The sequence below is a fragment of the Anticarsia gemmatalis genome, chromosome 16, assembly GCF_050436995.1.
Source record: "Anticarsia gemmatalis isolate Benzon Research Colony breed Stoneville strain chromosome 16, ilAntGemm2 primary, whole genome shotgun sequence".
Taxonomy (NCBI): Eukaryota; Metazoa; Arthropoda; class Insecta; order Lepidoptera; family Erebidae; genus Anticarsia; species Anticarsia gemmatalis.
Window position 1 is genome coordinate 9,837,774 of NC_134760.1, and position 17,812 is coordinate 9,855,585.

The following is a 17,812-nucleotide window of genomic DNA, read 5'->3' on the forward strand; positions in this document are numbered from 1 at the left end:
GAGTAGAGTTTATAATTCAAATTTGATTCAGCTAGTTGAAATTGTCGAAAAAATAGAGGTCAGAGACTTCAGGCTCAACCTAGTTTATTTGTCATCACATTTTGCTCATGGATAAGTCTTAAGAATAACATGACACATGTCGAGTACAAATATAAGGTAAACATACACCCTCTTATTCATTAAAATATATAAAAAAATCTAAAATAGGTTAGAGAAATTGTGAAGAAATTGTGTTTATGAATAAGAGGGACAGACTTTATACTCGCTCGGTTTTACCAGACGTAACAAAATCATTGCAATTTTCTAGACAAAAAACCTACGTGGTTAATTAACTTTTTCTTTGTGAGGTAACACCGACGCCGGATATACGGCAAGTCAACCTTGAATGCATATAGAGCAACCTGTTCGGTTCCAAGTACACGCTTGTTCATTGGCAGGCTAGTTTACTTAACACAAATTCAGGGTTGCTAATTTTTGCAGTAAAATTACTGATATAGGTAATTAATTTTTTTATCAATTACTAGTGAACTAACCCCTCTTTGTCCTGGTATAGTACAATTTTATCCCGTTGATTCCTTTCCCTTGGGAATTGAGATCTTATCGATCTCAAACAAACCTTTTCTCGATAGTTACAAAAATACTTATTAAAAAAAATATCCAATTTGTACTATTGTGTAATTTTTATACAAAATATCGTATTTTCAGTTTGTCTGTATGAACTAATATAATAAATATCTAGTTCCCATACAAACAATCGATACCGTTATCCGTTATTACCATTTCCACGACTTTAATGCCGCCAATTTTCTTCAAAGACAGTTATATACGATCCTGTAAGGCAGAAACTTAGACTTAGAAATAAAAAGGCGATAAAAGACGCCGAAATATGTCGACAGGTCGACGACTGTGTGTACTACTAAACTACTTTATGTTTATCCAAATCCATGGATAGCTTGTTTTTCTTTAGTAGAATTCGACATATTCTATTGAAGAAAAGCTAACTACAGATAGATATTAATAATTAAATAGCGGCCGTAATTCGAAAAAGTGACTGGTGGCTACTTAACAAGTTTTCAGCCCACTCGGTCCACCTCTTATCTTGATCAACTGTTAAACACCTACGATTTACTTTAGAAGGTTGTAAATTGAATAATCTAACTTGTCATTTACATAAATGATTATAAAGTCAAAAAGTATTTGTGAAATGGACTTGACACGAGGTTGAGTATGTACGTGGGTTTTCTATCCAAGCAATACTAAATATCATATTAATTGCCGTAACAAAGAAACCCTGCAGTGCATATTTGTGACTAGCTGACCCGCGCAATTTCGCTAGCGTCACATAAGAGAGAATGGGTCAAAAATTTTCCGTTTTTGTAACATTTTTTATTGCTACTCTGCTCCTATTAGCCGCAGCGTGATGATATATAGCCTTCCTCGATAAATGGACTATCTAACACTCAAAGAATTTTTCAAATCAGACCAGTAGTTCCTGAGATTAGCGCGTTCAAACAATCAAACAAACAAACTCTTCAGCTTTATAATATTAGTATAGATTAGTATAGATAGAATATACAACGTTAATAAAAGCGAAAGGCATGATACTATCTATTTCTTGTATCATTATAAGGCTATACAAAAAAATTAGATCTATGTAAGCAATAGTTTAGTCACAGGAATATTTTGTAGTTTATTCTTAGTTCAAGCGCCATGTTGTATTTCGTCTGTCCTAACTTCCGAGGTTTATCCTATGATGTCGATTTTCTACGAGATTATACGATACGATACGATAGACTATCGAGAGTTAAATATTTTAAAATGTATTTGAAAAAGTTACTAAGTCGGTAGTGGTACGAAAACGCCCTGCAGTATCCATTTATTATTTTACCTCCGAAAGAATAACGAACATCGGATCTGTCTACGTAGAGGTACTCACATTTACATACAGAAACATCACATCCTCGGTCATGTTTGGGTGATTCCAATCCAGATTTCCTTGAGATTACCAATCCACTGTTTGCTTTGACGTAACTAGGATTTTCCTAGAAGGGACTATCGCCTAAGATCTAATACTTAGATGACATGCAACGTGTAAATGCTGCACTATTTCTCTATGCTATTATTTCCTTAGTAATAAATCTCAGAAGGTTTAACCTGGTGTGATTACTGTGATTATTCTAGATTCTTCAATATGTATTACCTAAATAGTTCCATAGTCGCCAGAATAGATTTGTTTCAAGCCTTGAACTAAAGTAAACCAGTTATTAATTTAACAATTACACTAAAAATTAAGTCCAATTGTTTATCGTAACGTTCTCAGGTGCTCAAACATTGCGTTTGTGTGATATTATCAGTGCGTCCCACAATATTTCATCACACGTAACAGCCAACAAGCGCAGGAGTGCATACTAAACGCGCACTTATTACACAAGCATCATGGCGCACTAAAAAGGATTGGAGGAAATCATTTGCATTATAGTAGGGAAGTTGATCTAAATCTTTAAGTAATACTATTTCCTATTACGACTTAGAGAGAATTAATGTAGATCAATCAAATCTATTGTGCGGAAGTAATTTGAATTAGACTGCCTCCGTGGCGCAGTGGTTTAGGTCACCATTGCGTCGGGAGGTCGTGGGTTCGATTTTCGACAATTATTTGTGCGATCCACAAATAATTGTTCGTGCGATCCACAAATAATTGTTTCGGGTCTGGTTGTACTTTGTGTCTAGTCTTTTATATGTTACTGTAAAAGCCCGAACTGTGGCAAATCCTAAGATTTTCCGGTAAAACCTAAGATTTACCAACTCTCAATGGTAAAAGTCCGAACAAGCCAGAGTTTAAAAACTATGTTACGATATATAAAAAAATCCTCCTTCATAACTATGTTTATAACTATTTCACGGTATAATTATATACTGTGACATACTTATAAAGAAGGAGTTTTGGGCGAAGCGACATGGGTAGGTTAGGTTAGAAGTAGCCTTCGTGGTTATTTTTTTTTAACCACCCAGAAGGAGGGGCTCCGGCGACATCTCGACATCATCAAGTGAATATAGGTAAAAGTTCGAAATAAAAGAATTGTTCGGACTTTTACCATTGCGAGTTGGTAAATCTTAGGTTATACCGGAAAATCTTAGGATTTACCACCGTTCGGGCTTTTACAGTAACATATATACTAGATGCCGCCCGCGACTTCGTCCGCGTGGAAACCCTTCCACGCGGACTAAAAAGTAGCCTTTGTGTTATTCTGGGTCTTCAGCTATATAGGTACCAAATTTCATCGTAATCGGTTCAGTAGTATTTGCATGTAAGAGTAACAAACATCCATACTCATTGGTAGGATAACGACTTAGAAACGTGCTTTAATAAAAGAAAATTGTAAGTAGTTTTATGCTAATATCAACTTGTGCCTTTTTTCCATTGAAGTTTACGCAGGTGCCTTTCTCTTTCAAGGAAAGAAGGGCTCAAGTGATTGTACAGTGATTCTATCTTACGACTTTCTTGTTTCAATGTTGCGTGTGTGTGGTATTTTATGGTTTTTGTATTGCGTATTATGGGTGTAATGTCATGGTGTGTTTGCGTTACTACATCACACTTTACACCTTCCATGTGACGTCATATTGCACCCACGTTTTGTCATGAGACAGATGTTAAAATTATAAGAAAATTAGCTGACCCGGCAAACGTTGCTTTGCCATATATAAAAAAAATTGTGTCACTTAGGTGTATGAAAAGTAGATGTTGGCCGATTCTCAGACCTAGTCAATATGCTCACAAAATTTCATGAGAATCGGTCAAGCCGTTTCGGAGGAGTATGGCAACGAAAACTGTGACGCGAGAATTTTATATATTAAAGCATTTTTAGAGCATTTCGTTTCTTTGTTCATAGATACTGTTGATCTTGATCTAAGTATCTACTTAGTCACCTAAACAAACGAGAGGAACAGTAAAACATTGTGAATCTGATTCTATTTTTAATATTATTTTGTCTTACAAACACGTTCTACTTTTCACGAATATTTCATGGATAAGTAAGTAAAATGCACTGTTAGCAAACAAAAGGTACAAAACTTCATTTATTCAGTGTTTTATAAGTATAACACGTGTAAAAAATTGAGAACACATGCGCGATGAAGGCGGTGCATTATAAATTATAATTGCTTACAGTGTAAAGTTACTACACTGACCCCAATCAAGTTTGCACTGCACTTTTCCACGCAATTTTTAAGTAAACCTTCAACAAATGTTATTGTTTCCTTATTACTAAATTAATAGTTAATATAATTTATATTTTTGCCTTCCGACTTGTGAAGTGCCGGTTTTTAACAAAAAGAGTTTCTGTTAATTACTTCATTCGGTTTGATAAATATTGTACAAGGTGTAAATTATATATCCTACGACTTAATATAGCTTATGAACTCTCTGTGTACCAAATTTGGTGTAATAATCAACCATCGAAACTTCATACCATCAAAACGTTTGCATTCAATATCATCAGTAAGATAAGATCAGTAATAATATTTACTTTCATCAAAAAAGAGAAAATAGCTCCAAAATCCAAATTACAATTCAATCAAGATTTGTTATAAAGTACTTAAATGTAAGAGGAAGTGGTCTAGATGTTTGTTTTTCTTGTAAATTGACACTTTTCGCGCTCGACCGACGGTTACGTAACATCGATAATGATTCGATAATCGAGTCGTTTACCGAATCGGATGCACGGATCGAGAACTTTTTGTGCATTTGACATGGTTTTAAATCCAAATAAAGATGGCATTTAAAAATAAACGTAACAAATGGATAAATATTAATATGCCTTCTGAATCGAAATTCTCATTTCGTTGAGTAACTATTACTATACCTTCTCATAGTCTATTGAAATGTTAAATTTCTTAGGCCTTAGCTTGCGTTAAGGGGACTGAAATACTCAACCCTTAATGTAACTTTTCAATGGATATCTATCTGTAAAAGGCATAAGGCTCACAGCCTTTCGTAATTCATAATTTGGTGCATCTATTCTATAATCATATGATTGTGGCTAAGTTTCGTGCCATCCAAACTGGTGTTAACATATCATTAGACAACTAACTATAGATACAATTACCGACATTGGACTGAAAGAAAGGATTAATTGATTAAGTAGCAAAATTCGCGCAAAAAATAAGTAAAAATATAAGTACCTAGGTGTAATCTCAAACCTGTCGCACTAAGCAACAAAATTAAAAGGGTTGGGATATATGGAAAATAATAAAATCCACGTAAAATGTGCAATACTAAAATGTTATTCAGATAGTCTTGAAGAATGTTCTAGAATATCTAACAATCTAAAAAGCAGTTTGACAAGTTAAAGCAATAAATTATAACACGATTAATACACAATTTTCAACCATTTATAAACATAAAACACGATAATATCAAATTAAAACGTTGATTAATGACGGACGCCTTTCGACTACGCAATTTAAATGAGAGAAGCGCATAATGACGTTTTAGATAATCTAATAGTTGACGTAACGAAAGTGGTTTTCTATTTTTAGTTTTTTTTTGTTTTGTTTATTGATTAGAAACAAACGCTTATTAATACCTCAATTTATTACACAACTGGAACATAATCAACTACAGCCTTTCTTCCCACTATGTTGGAGTCGGCTTCCAGTCTCACCGGATGCGGCTGGATACCAGAGTTTTACATAGAGCGACGATAGAGCCTATCAAACTTCCACAACTCAATTACCTGGGTTATACCACAATACCCATTGGTTAGACTAGTTGTGAAACTTTCAAGTTACCTACAACAACTAGAGCGCAACCTCTTATATCCCTTAAAGACTTACACAAATATACTTGAGCGTCCATGACCGGTATAAGACACAAGCCAATCAAAAAAGCTGTAGGCCCAGATCACAACGCAGGTGTAACGTCGTTTAATAGATTTTAGATACAAAAGTCAAGAAAACATAAACATGCAGAGAAAATGTTGTAGTTGAAACTGTAAGAGTAGAGGTGCATGCATCGGGATGGAAAAACAACTATGTTTCATATAATATAGACATCGTAACATAGAACATTAATGGAAATCTCAATGTTTTTAAAAAACATACACACACACAAGAAAAAACTTCTTCCACTCAATGACAAAAAAGAAAGAAAAATCTCTCCTTCGGTTTGGGCTCCGAGAGTAGTTAGTTTTCAATCAGCAGCAACAATATTTACGTAAGACTTACAAATTAGTTTCATAACACCTTGACAATTGTTAAATTAGGTTTGAAGCTAATTAAAATATTTATCAAGGTGCATAATTAATTGTAAACTGATTGCGCTGTTTGTAAGGTCCTTGACCAAGTCGTATCTGCAAGAATCAAACTTCGCAGCGGTGGATATTTGCGTCTCGCTCTTACTTATTATTGAAAGCTATAGGGAGAAAGAAAGAGAAGATTCTCTTGATAGAAGTACCTTTAAAGTTAAGTACTGTCAAAGGTCGTCAAATTTGGGGTTATTTAAATGCTGGAAAATAAAAACCTATACTAATATTATAAAGCTGAAGAGTTTGTATGTTTGTTTGAACGCACTAATCTCAGGTACTACTGGTCCGATTTGAAAAATTCTTTCAGTGTTAGATAGCCCATTTATTGAGGAAGGCTATAGGCTATATATCACTTAACGATAAAAAAATTGACGGCAAACAATCGTTATACTCGCCCTCACACCTGTCAAATAGGAATCAAAAGCTCTAAAACTTTGTATGCATGTATATTAGCAGGAATACAATAGCCATGTTAAAACAAAGGTGAAAACAATATGACTTTTAAAATTGATTCAATTTGTACAATATCTTTGGCTTAAAGTTTAAACTTTGACATTAAATATAGTTACTTCATATATTCTAATCTAAAGACTCTCACATTGAATACGTATTTAAATAAGATTAAGATAAAGAAAACGGCGTAACTGACGGGCTTGTATGGGGTCTATCCCACTAGTCCCGTTGAGTTGTCCCGTGACGGGACAACTGGCACTATTTTGTCCCAGTTATCCCGTGGCGGGATAAGTGATACTATTTTGGTGCCAGTTGTCCCGTTGCAGAAATATCATGGAGCCAATAAGACAGACGGAAGGGTCAATACCATTAGTTCCATGGAATTGTTGTGTGACAACAGGTACTTAGTACTTTGGTATCTAGCACATTTTAACAAAGGTAGATATCTCAAATGGAATATGCACTATACTTGTGTAGATAAATTGTAAAACTAAAGGTATTTAAATCTATATCTTAGTAATAATGAGGCAAGGATTTGTAACGATCGTACCAAGTTGTGTTCTTTGGTCTCTGCCTACCCTTACAAAAAAAAGTCATAATATTATTCGATTCTGGGGAGCCTCCAAAACTCAAAAGTGCAGTAAAATCCCAGAAACAAGTTAACAACCTTGAAGACTTTTGGAGGCCTCCTAAATCCATGCCTCCAAACTACCATGTACTAGTTTAATTGTTCCTAAGCTTTTCTTTGCTCAGTTACTGGCGGCTCAATTGAGTGGACGTTATTAAGGTTTTCCGGCTGAACCTCGGACGGTCTCGTTCCTTCACTAGTAATATCCGCTTGTGTACTGACGGTAGGTTGAGTCATTTCAATATTGTCTGGTGGTGCATCTTCTTCATCGTCTTTGTGTGCCGGCCTGTTCCACGGCTGTTCCTCACTCGTCGCGAAGAGACTGAACACCACTAATTCGATCACGTATATGAGGATCATTATTATGAATACTATTTTCCATGATGGCTGAAATTTTGAAACATATTAATAGTGTTTTTTATACTGGACGATCTTGCAACTCTTTTAAGGTTACCATTTTTTTGGCATTTCTCTACCAGTATCGAATATCGTTAACCGGAAAGATCGAGTATCGAGAGTTTCTACGACGCCCGCTAGAGGCGCTGATCAGATTTTTGTGCCAAATTTCTCGACAGCTCGGTGGTTGTAGGTAGTAAATGATGGTAGAGAATCGAGCTACTGAACCTACGGGCTAAAATAAACCTGAAGGTTACATCGACGTGACTGTGCCGCGAGGGAGAAGGAACTATTTTATGCATTGCGTTTGAACTCCCCGGCAGGCAATATTATGAAGAAAACAGGCAACAAGAAGAAAAATCCTGTCCTTTTGAGAAAAGATTGCTGCTCAGCAGTGGGACGAAATTACATAATTAAAATATTGGTACTTACACCTGCCGTGAACATCCATATACCGGCGAGAATCGCCATCAAACCGATAAACAATCCGGCTATAAAATCTGTGTACCCTGTCAAATTACCTGAAAAAAAATATATAACTATAATTTATAATTTCAAAATATATTTTTAAGTCGTACTTTCTCGACTGCTATGCAACCATGGTAATTTTTCTTTTCCATATATACTGTCATAAGCATTAATATTTTTATTTACCCGCATAGTTAGGCGCGATGTCGATATGATTGGCCAGTATCCCCGAGTGCGTGCCGCCGGTGGCCACGACGGCGATGGACCACAGCACCGTGGCGCCGGTCACGTTGCACCTCAGAACGAGCACGCCACATAGGCACAAAGCCGGCACTGCTGACGCTGTAACACATATCAATAATATTAGGTCGGGGAAAAAGTCTTTTCTCTTTGGCTTCAAGAATCACAAAAGAGTACACGGTTCATTAGGTTTCTTTCAGTGAGCTTGTGAGGTACCCAAATATCGAGCTTTTTTGTGTAGAGAAAAGATTTTATTACAAGTTCATACATACTATAATGCGAAAAGACTTTTTCCCCGACCTAATATAACCCATTACTGTCTTACTGTGTCTTACTGTCACTGCTGGGCAAGTAACCTCCCGGAATAAGGGAGGGGCTAGATCTTGAGTCCTATTTCGTGTTGGGGTATTGGCATACCTACAATTGGCATACTTGCAAGAACTGTAGCTCGATTCTCTACCATTATCGACTACCGACAACCAGCTCGCCATCAAGAAATTTTGCAAAGAAAATTAGACAAGCTCTTCTAGCGGACTCTGTATGAACTATTTTGGCAGTACATTATAAATGTCAACAGCTAGATACTCGACTGTATCGAATGTAGAGAACTGCGCTACTGTACTAAAGAACTTTTAGGAAAGCAAGATTTTATCACGATTATTAAGTGCTGTTGTTAGTAGCATAAAACTTCGAAATGTCAGGTCAGGAGGGGGGGGGGGGTAATCCTCATGCCCGCCCCCGCTCGAAGTAGGGCCCGCGTCCAAGGCGGGCCGCCACCGGCTGGGACGCGGAGTATCCGATTGGAGGTACCGCATCCTGGCCACGTTATGGTGACCGTGGAAGGAACACCGTCCGGTTTTTAGTCGGTAGGCCCATGCTCCCTGGGGCGGTACATGCAGTAATGCATTTTCCTGACAGAAATAAAAGGTACATTTCTTTTACTTACCAAACGCAGTACTGATCTTCCTAATTTGCACGATAGAGATGTAGTGCCTCGTACTCAAGACATTCAGTACCATGCTGAGACCGATAGCGAAGACTCCTTGAAACAGCGCTGATAATATCAACACTGTGTTATCCTGGAACATAGTGTTCAGCCTAAGGACTATGTGTCTACCGTCTATAGTTTAAAAAACGTTTAATATATTATAGTCCGACATCTTGGTAAAAAGTCCTGCAGGAGTTTTTTTTTTTGATTTTATTAATATTTCTGTGTTTTTACAAAAAAAAGTTACTGTAGCATGCAAGCTACCGTCGGCTGCATCCCTCTGGGGGGTCACTGAGTTTCAGAGAATATAAATTTTGTTTACCTTTGTCAGTCACGAACCGTGCTCTTTAAAGAGCCTTATATGGCTTTTTAAAAGTTATTCTTATTATTATCAACCCAAATTGTCCCACTGCAGGGCGAAGGCCTCCCTACTTACATATCTCTGTTTAAAGCTATTTGATGCCAATCTTTAATATGAGAGTCCAACTCATACTTGGCCTTTCGCGTTGTCGCTTTCTATCAACTGGGAGTACTGGGACTCAGTGGTTGTTTTTGCCAAATTATTATACTATAATTAATTGATAGTTTACCTCTGTAACATTGTACTTCATCACGCTCGCCATATACAGAGGCAGCACTACTAACAAGGAGATGACGCCGATGTTGGAACAGCTGTGACAGAAACACAGCACTAGGAAAGCACGCGACCTGAGTATAGCGCACCAAGGAGCCGGGAGTTTCTGAAAACAATATTATTTTAACTTCATTCTAATAGAAACTGCTTTTTCCTTAGCCTGATTTAGTGTCTCACTGCTGGGCAAGGGCCTCCCTCCTTAACTTCCAAATCACCCTATCGTCAGCAAGATCCGTCTAGTTTTCAATCCGGAATTAGCTATTAGCGCTTTATTAATACTTAGTTACATCACGTGTTTGGTCGCCAATAACATCTCCCAGAGAAGAGACAATCAAGTTCCTTTCATCCAATGTGATAAGACGCTGTCGTTGCGGCGAGTCGTCCACCATCATGACCCAGAAACCACACCAGACTATTGACAGAGCACCGCTGATGTAAAACACTGCCGTCCAACCTGCGGTACATGGAAATTATCAAGTTTTCTCTATTTCTTGTTTTACAGTTTAGATTAGGAATAAATTGAATTAAAATATTGTTTTTGTAAACTGAAACAATCGAATTTTTGGAAAATACTCTAATATACTACATAAAAGAACGTGTAGAAATAGCTAAACGTTAAATTTCTTATACAACACTAACTAAATGTACTTTTCATTACAAGAGTTATTAAGATTTTCACTTTCAACGATTCTACTGTAAAGTTCTTTTACGAGTTAGCGTAACAGAAATAGCTGCTGCCCGTCTGATAGGCTTACTGGCATTATCAAGTTTTTCACTTTAAATGCTAACTGAAAAGTTCACTTTTACGAGTAAGCGTAGTATAAATGCTGATGTTGTCGGTCTATCAGATTAACCGATACTTATTTAAAAGTGGTGAAATGGAGGCTACATCTTTTTGTATACACAACGCTATTTACATAGCAAAGACTTATCAAAATTCTATCCCTAAGGGAAAAAGCCGTGATTTTATGTTTTAATGTAATTACCTAGACTAGCAGATATAGTGGTCGCCATAGCGCCGTATAAAGCTGGGCCTAAAGACTTGCTGGTGGAGACGATAGCCTCCATGACTCCTCGCTCGGTGGGAGGCGCCCATCGAGCCACGAGCACGTGCATCGCCGGGTATGATAGCGCCTGTGTAGTTATCAATAAATAAATAACAGCAAGATCTCTCACTAGGCTATGAGAGTGAAGGAGTAGAGAGTATACTTGTGCTCATACTTGAACAAATTATATATAAATTTTATAATATTTTCTTCTAAAACTTTGGTGTTTATACTTAAAGCGTATTAAGTTTAAATCAAACCCCAATTGGCAGCGTGTTGGGCTCAAGGCCTAAGTGCTTGTTCACGTTGGAACTCGCGGGCGCGGTGGCGGTCGCGAGCGCGGGGACGTGGCGATTTGTGTTCACGTTGGCCTCTCTCATTACGGGACTCTCAAGCCGAGTGGGACATTAATGAGTAAAATTTATTTTTCATTATATAAGTTTATAAGTGAGTCTTACCGTACCAGCTCCTAGCCCAATACGAATACATCCGAGTCCAAACGCCCCTGCCGAGGCAAACGCAGGTGTGAGCAGTGTACTCACTATACAGGTCACCACGCCTATTAACATTACCCATTTCGCTGACCGCAGTTCCGCTTTCTGAGCACCTGTACCAATAAAAATACAGTCGCTTATGTGTGCGACATTGCCGACAAGAGAGTATGCTGAGGTGGTATGACCCTGTCTAGAGGAGGCGATACTACGTCGGAAACAAGGCACTAAAGCTTTCCCTCCCTGGTTGTAGATCCAGAAGACAGCCCAAAACAAGATGGGAAATTGTAGTGCAAAAAGACATGAGTGAGTGTTAGTTTTCCAAAGACGAGGTCCAGGATAAAGCGAAGTGAAGGAAAAAGAGCAAAAGGGTTGAACTACCATATGGGATTCAAAGCATGGAAGAGAGCGTTGCTTATGTTGAATTCACGTTTCTAATAAGGGGCGATTGCTCTTTTTCGATTATGTTGGAGTCCATCTTACCAGATGCAGCTAAAATAACAGTATTTAACATGGAACGACTGTCAATCGGGCTTCCACAACCCGGTTACCTGGGATATAACAACACTGTACCCCTCGGTAAGACTGATTTACAAACTTTCAAGATTCTGACTGTCAAAGATCTTTGAAAATGACAGCATAGACCCACAATAATTTTAGTTCCAAATAAAGTTTTTTTACCCATTAATATGAAGCCTTGGTATCCATAATAAAATCCTTGTTGCAAGAATCTTGCATTGTGTTCAGTTGTAAACGCCAAGGGGCCATCTGCAACCTAAAATAAGTAAATATTACAAGTTTCGTACTTTTGCCCGCAGGTCCCGTGATTACCCGTGGTAAAATGTGTTACTTATATTATGTTAGCAAAGGTTATTATAAACTATCTGTTTTAAATTTTATTAAATTCTGTTTACTTATTAGAAGTTTCGTGAAAGAATGATTTTAACTAAAACTATACATATAAATCCATCAATCATTACAAACTTTTGCACTTATAAACTTTCAAGTATTTAAAATCATCATAGTATTTTTTATCTACCACCGTTTCGGAAAAGCTGTTGCTCGTGAGAAGAAACGGCAGAATACTCACGGTTTGCTCTTTTAAATGCAAATATTTATAGCCATGTTATATTAATGACTAGCTGACCCGTGCAACTTCGCTTGCGTCACATAAGAGAGAATGGGTCAAGATTTTTTCATTGCTACTCTGCTCCTTTTGGTCGTAGCGTGGTGATATATAGCCTATAGCCTTCCTCGATAAATGGACTATCTAACACTGAAAGAATTTTTCAAATCGGACCCGTAGTTCCTGAGATTAGCGCGTTCAAACAAACAAACAAACAAACTCTTCAGCTTTATAATATTAGTATAGATTTACTGTGATGAGTAGAAATAAAAAGTTATGAATCAGATACTACTTACATTAACGTTTATAATCTTGGGAGTGTCGGGACACGTAAAATCATTGTATAATATGGAGGGCGCAGCTTTGTCTATGCCTCCACTTGCTATTCTGATGGCAGTGTGATTGAACATGACTTTCGCACTGGCTCCACTCAGGGACATGTTGCCGGATAATCCATACACGATCAACATACCCATGGAACCAAGAACGGCAACAATGTATCGCGTGGGAAAGTAGCCTGAAATTGAAATTACTTATTATTCATTTTGAAACTGTCTACTTTATTCCGTCTACCGTCTTTCAACGTGCCCTCTGAAGCACGGCAACGCTAAGTTCAAATATCATTAAGAGGTCACCCATCTATGAGATGACCGTCGTCGTTTACAGACGGGTGAATGCAACTGGCTATCAATCAGTCAATCAATATTGTTACATATGTGTAAAACTCTTCCGTTACTGGGTGACTGACTGACTGATTGGTTAACAATGCACAGCCGAAACTGCTGAGCGTAGAAAGATAAAATTTGATATTAAGATTCCTTAGGAAATGTTGAGAAGCACTTATAGAGGATTTTTGGAAATTCCGCCCCGAAGGGGATGTAATTCCACGCGGGCAAAGCTGCGGGCGAAAAGGGTACTCCTCTGTAAAATAGTCACATTAATAAAAGTAGAAGCTTCGCATTTTGAGTTGTATATACGTATACGTACAATTCATTCTTGTACAAACAATACAAGACTCTATATTTGTCTAATTACGTGGTTTTGTTTACTATTTGTCCTGCATACATGACTATTTGCGTAATGCAATTTGAAGTAAACAACTAAAACAGGACAACAGGAAAAATCTAAATGAATATACTTATTCATTGATCTCCTATCTTGTACAATGATCTGTTATTTATCCTGGTTTAGGAAAATCCGTTTAATAATTACTGTCTGATTAAATAGAGAAAAAACCCGGCCAAGCGCAAGTACCATTATTTATAAAAACTTCATTGTATTTTGTTACCTCCTTTAATGTTAATTTTATTCAGTTTTATTATATTTGTTGTCATCGCGGCAACAGAAATACATCATTTGTGAAAATTGCAACCACTTAACTATCACGGTTCATGAGATAGATACATGGTGACAGACAGAGAAGTCTCAGCAATAGAGCCCGGTTTTGAAACAAATCATGTTGCTCATGATGTTAGCTATCTAGATAGGAGATGTTATTAGTATTTTACAAACAACCCAGGATTCACCAATTCTTGATAAGATGGCATTTTGACAGTTATTTCCATACAGTTTCTATCACTTTATCAAACAAAAACGCTAGACAACGGACTCGTAATGAGGATATTTTTTTTCTTTGCATACCTCCAAGAACCGTTCTTAAGAACTCTCAGTCACAAAAGGTTGCATCACGATGTTTTCCTTAACCGTTTAGACAATTAATAACTATTTCTAATACACACGTAACTTTGAAAAGTCAGTGTCGCCTTGGGTTCGAACCGTCTACCACTTGTAGTTACAAATTATACCACTTTTTCTAGTTATTTTGACTTCCGTTTTGACTTTAAAACAAAAAACTTTGACTTACGTAAAAACGCAGCTTCCTTCACAGGCACGTCCATGGTTGATGAAAATTTCCTCACAAATAATAATAATTTATAAAAGTAATAACATAACAATTAGTCATGTTAAGTACAGCAGAAGTACACAGTGTAAACATGGTCAGTTATTATTTATCTCGGGTTTAGCTTTGTACCTATTGTTCCTAGTGACATTGCATTGCGCATTGCCCGAAGTATACTAAACTAGTTATTACTATAATTGCCTGTTATACCCGGCTTAGGCATACATACAGACTACAGATGCAGGCAATTTAATTGCCGATAGGTATAAATCGTAACCGGTGGACCTTTATGACACGATGTATAGATATGAATGAAGCAAGGGAAGTTTGTAAGGCTCTTAACCAAGTGACATTCTTTGGTCTTTGATTACCCTTATGAGAACAAGGCGTGGTTTTATGTATGTATCTATGTATAATTCGAAAATTTCAGACACACGTTAAATCACGTAATCGCCTTTAAAAGCTCAAACGACACCGTGGCCTTATTACGAAATATATATACTTAATATAAACTTGTGGCTATCAAAAATATGTCGGCTTAAAATAGTGCACAGTTGAGTAAACAATGTACCCAAGTATGTATTTAAACTCTCTAATTTGGTGCAATGGTGTTATCACAAATATGCCTTATGTAAGTAAGTAACTAAACGTTTGTCAACAATAAGAAACCTTTAAATACTTTCTTTAATGAAAACTTATGTTTTTTTTTACCAATTAACACACACAATTTACCTTGTCTTAATTGGCGATTAAATATCATCAAATATTTATTTGGTATAGTCTAACAACTTAGTAGTAAGCTTATAAATACAAAACTCGGAATTAACCCTAGAAAGATAACCTACGCCTCAGAGGCAAATTGCTGTCTCTTTCTAATGAGCGCGCGTATCTACCTGTCCTTTTTAGTTAGCTTTTTAGTTAGTTGTAGTTAAGTTAGTTCATTAAAAAAAATATATTAATATATCGTACGCCTCTAAAGCGCATGGTTATCTTTTGTGGCAGTCAAAATATGGTTATCTTTCTAGGGTTAAGAACCTCAATGACCTGCACGCTTATGCACCTGACAATGGCATGTTCGATAAAGCTGCCTAATCTTAAAATCACACAGATTTATTTATAATAATTTTGTCAGATTTACGACGTTTTTAATTAAAATATCGACCAGTGCCCAAAAACAAGGAGATGAATTAAGAAAAGTTTGAACACAACGAAACATACAAACATTCGCATTTATAAAAGATGAACCATGTTTCAGAACGGAGAGCCTTTGAACACTTAAGTAAAATTGCTAACTCATGTTCAGCTAATAAAATGATCACGAGATATTATAACGATATACTTCCACAGCTTTCCATACTAGAATTACAGGCCTTAGTACCTTAGCTCATGGCTCTATGACGGTACTTTCCCTTCGCAGCAATTACAAGCTTTCCTACAATACCGACGTAGAATATGTAGGTACTAGGTACAGACTAGTAGTCTAGTTTGTCGACTCACTTTCACGATACCTAACAAGATGTAGGTGAATTGGAAAAGGAAATAACGATAAGAAATTTGTGCCGATTAGTCTATTATAGACCGACAACTTAGTAGAGAACATCGGCATGAATGATTTCTTTTAGCCCATTACTGTATCACTGCTGGGCAAGGGTCTCCTTTCGATTGAGAGATGGGTTAGGCCTAGAGTCCACCACGCTGGCGAAGTGCGGGTTCTACACACCTCCGACGCAAATAGTCGAGGGTTCGTGATCCCGAGGCAACACACACTTCTGACTTTTATAAGTTATGTGTGTTCCAGGAATAATTACACTTTTGTTCTAAAGATGACGGAAAACATTGTGATGCAACCTTACTTTACCTTACATCTGAGAGTTCTTAAGAACAAATCTTAAAGATATGCAAAGGCCCCAACACGCACCTGGACAGCGTGGTTGACTCAAGGCCTAACACCTCCCTCAATCTGGGAAGAGACTCTTGCTCAGCAGTGAGACAGAAATAGTTTCAATCAAAATACTTAATTATTATAATGAAAGTGTTCTAGTAAGCTAAGTGTTTCGATATTATTACCTACTTAATTATGCAACAGCGTTCTCAAAGAAACTTGCACATATGCAAATATGCATTGGTAACGCTTAGCACCGTTCTACTTCGTTTTTTTGACTTGATTTGTCAAGTTGTACTCAATACGTTAATTAATGTAGATAGCGCAGTGGGTCATGTAGTCGATATACCGCTTCCACCGCTCCTTGTGTAGTAGATTCGATTCCTCTGTGGAAAGTTGTGATCTACAAATACATAGGTCCTAAAATGTCTGTGGTCGTCATTATTATTAAGATTTATCTAATCTAGAGAATATTGTAAGAGTGAAGTTAGACTTAAACCTGCTTTGGCACGCGACAACTCAAATATATCGAGTGGTAATTAATAGATTGTGGAAATATCAACTGCGTTTAGTTAGAACACCTATTTTTGAAACCTACCGTTTACCTGTCTAATAACTAAGTTTCGTATTTTAATAACATAAGTAGCTAACTTCATTCTTTCTAAGGAAATGCCACATACACAGATCATATCGGTGATGTCTTGCAATAAGATCAGGGTGCGTAGTACTCGTAACCGGCGGTCCTGTATGACAAGATGTATGGATGTGAATGACGCAAAGGAAGTTTGTAAGGATCTTACCAAGTGGTGTTCTCTGGTCTCTGCCTACCCCTATGAAACGAAGGCGTGATTTTAACTATGTTTGTAGGTAAATGTCTTGCCTAGTGCAGTTGCTTCGATGTTTAGTGCAAAACTAGCAACCCTGGTTTTATTTACTTATGAAATTCGCAATAACAATTCAATGGACATATTTGTTAGATAAGTTCTAATACCGCGGCGTATAATTGACACGTTTCAGGGCCATGATATTTTTATAGAGGCGAAGTCAGGACTAAGTGCCTAGTTAACTTAGAGTCAGGGTTAGGTAAATTATATATTAGATGAGACATGATATTTTTAAATGTATTCTTCACCCACTCTTAAGTTTGGGAATTTGTCCATCCTTTGCATTGACGTTTTCGTCAAAACAACGATATACTTACTTAATATACATAAGTACTAGGTACCTACCCATAATGACAAATTCTAAGGGGCGA

At 37.0% G+C, this 17,812-nt stretch overlaps 2 protein-coding genes across 7 annotated transcripts in view; one reads left to right on the forward strand and one right to left on the reverse strand.

Moving 5' to 3' along the window:
* LOC142979241 (uncharacterized) overlaps window positions 1-17,812 on the forward strand; it is a 51,434-nt gene that overhangs the window by 3,056 nt on the left and 30,566 nt on the right. The gene's annotated exons all lie outside the window — the stretch shown is intronic.
* Window positions 5,247-14,853, reverse strand: LOC142979294 (sialin-like). Its single transcript, XM_076124138.1, has 11 exons — window positions 14,640-14,853; window positions 13,072-13,292; window positions 12,331-12,424; window positions 11,617-11,765; window positions 11,099-11,246; window positions 10,400-10,566; window positions 10,069-10,218; window positions 9,437-9,569; window positions 8,437-8,592; window positions 8,215-8,303; window positions 5,247-7,773 (listed from the first exon to the last, which is right to left on the reverse strand). The coding sequence occupies exons 1-11, from the start codon at window positions 14,671-14,673 to the stop codon at window positions 7,492-7,494; spliced, it is 1,623 nt and encodes a 540-aa protein (XP_075980253.1). The 5' UTR covers window positions 14,674-14,853; the 3' UTR covers window positions 5,247-7,491.

Bases quoted from the DNA above. Each gene is read 5' to 3' on its own strand.
- LOC142979294 (XM_076124138.1), bottom strand. From the start codon at position 14,673: ATGGACGTGCCTGTGAAGGAAGCTGCGTTTTTAC. The intron at 11,247-11,616 runs GTAAGACTCACT...ATAACTACACAG, and splicing joins TTGGGCTAGGAGCTGGTACG to GCGCTATCATACCCGGCGAT. The intron at 7,774-8,214 runs GTAAGTACCAAT...TCAAAATTTCAG, and splicing joins TATGGATGTTCACGGCAGGT to CCATCATGGAAAATAGTATT.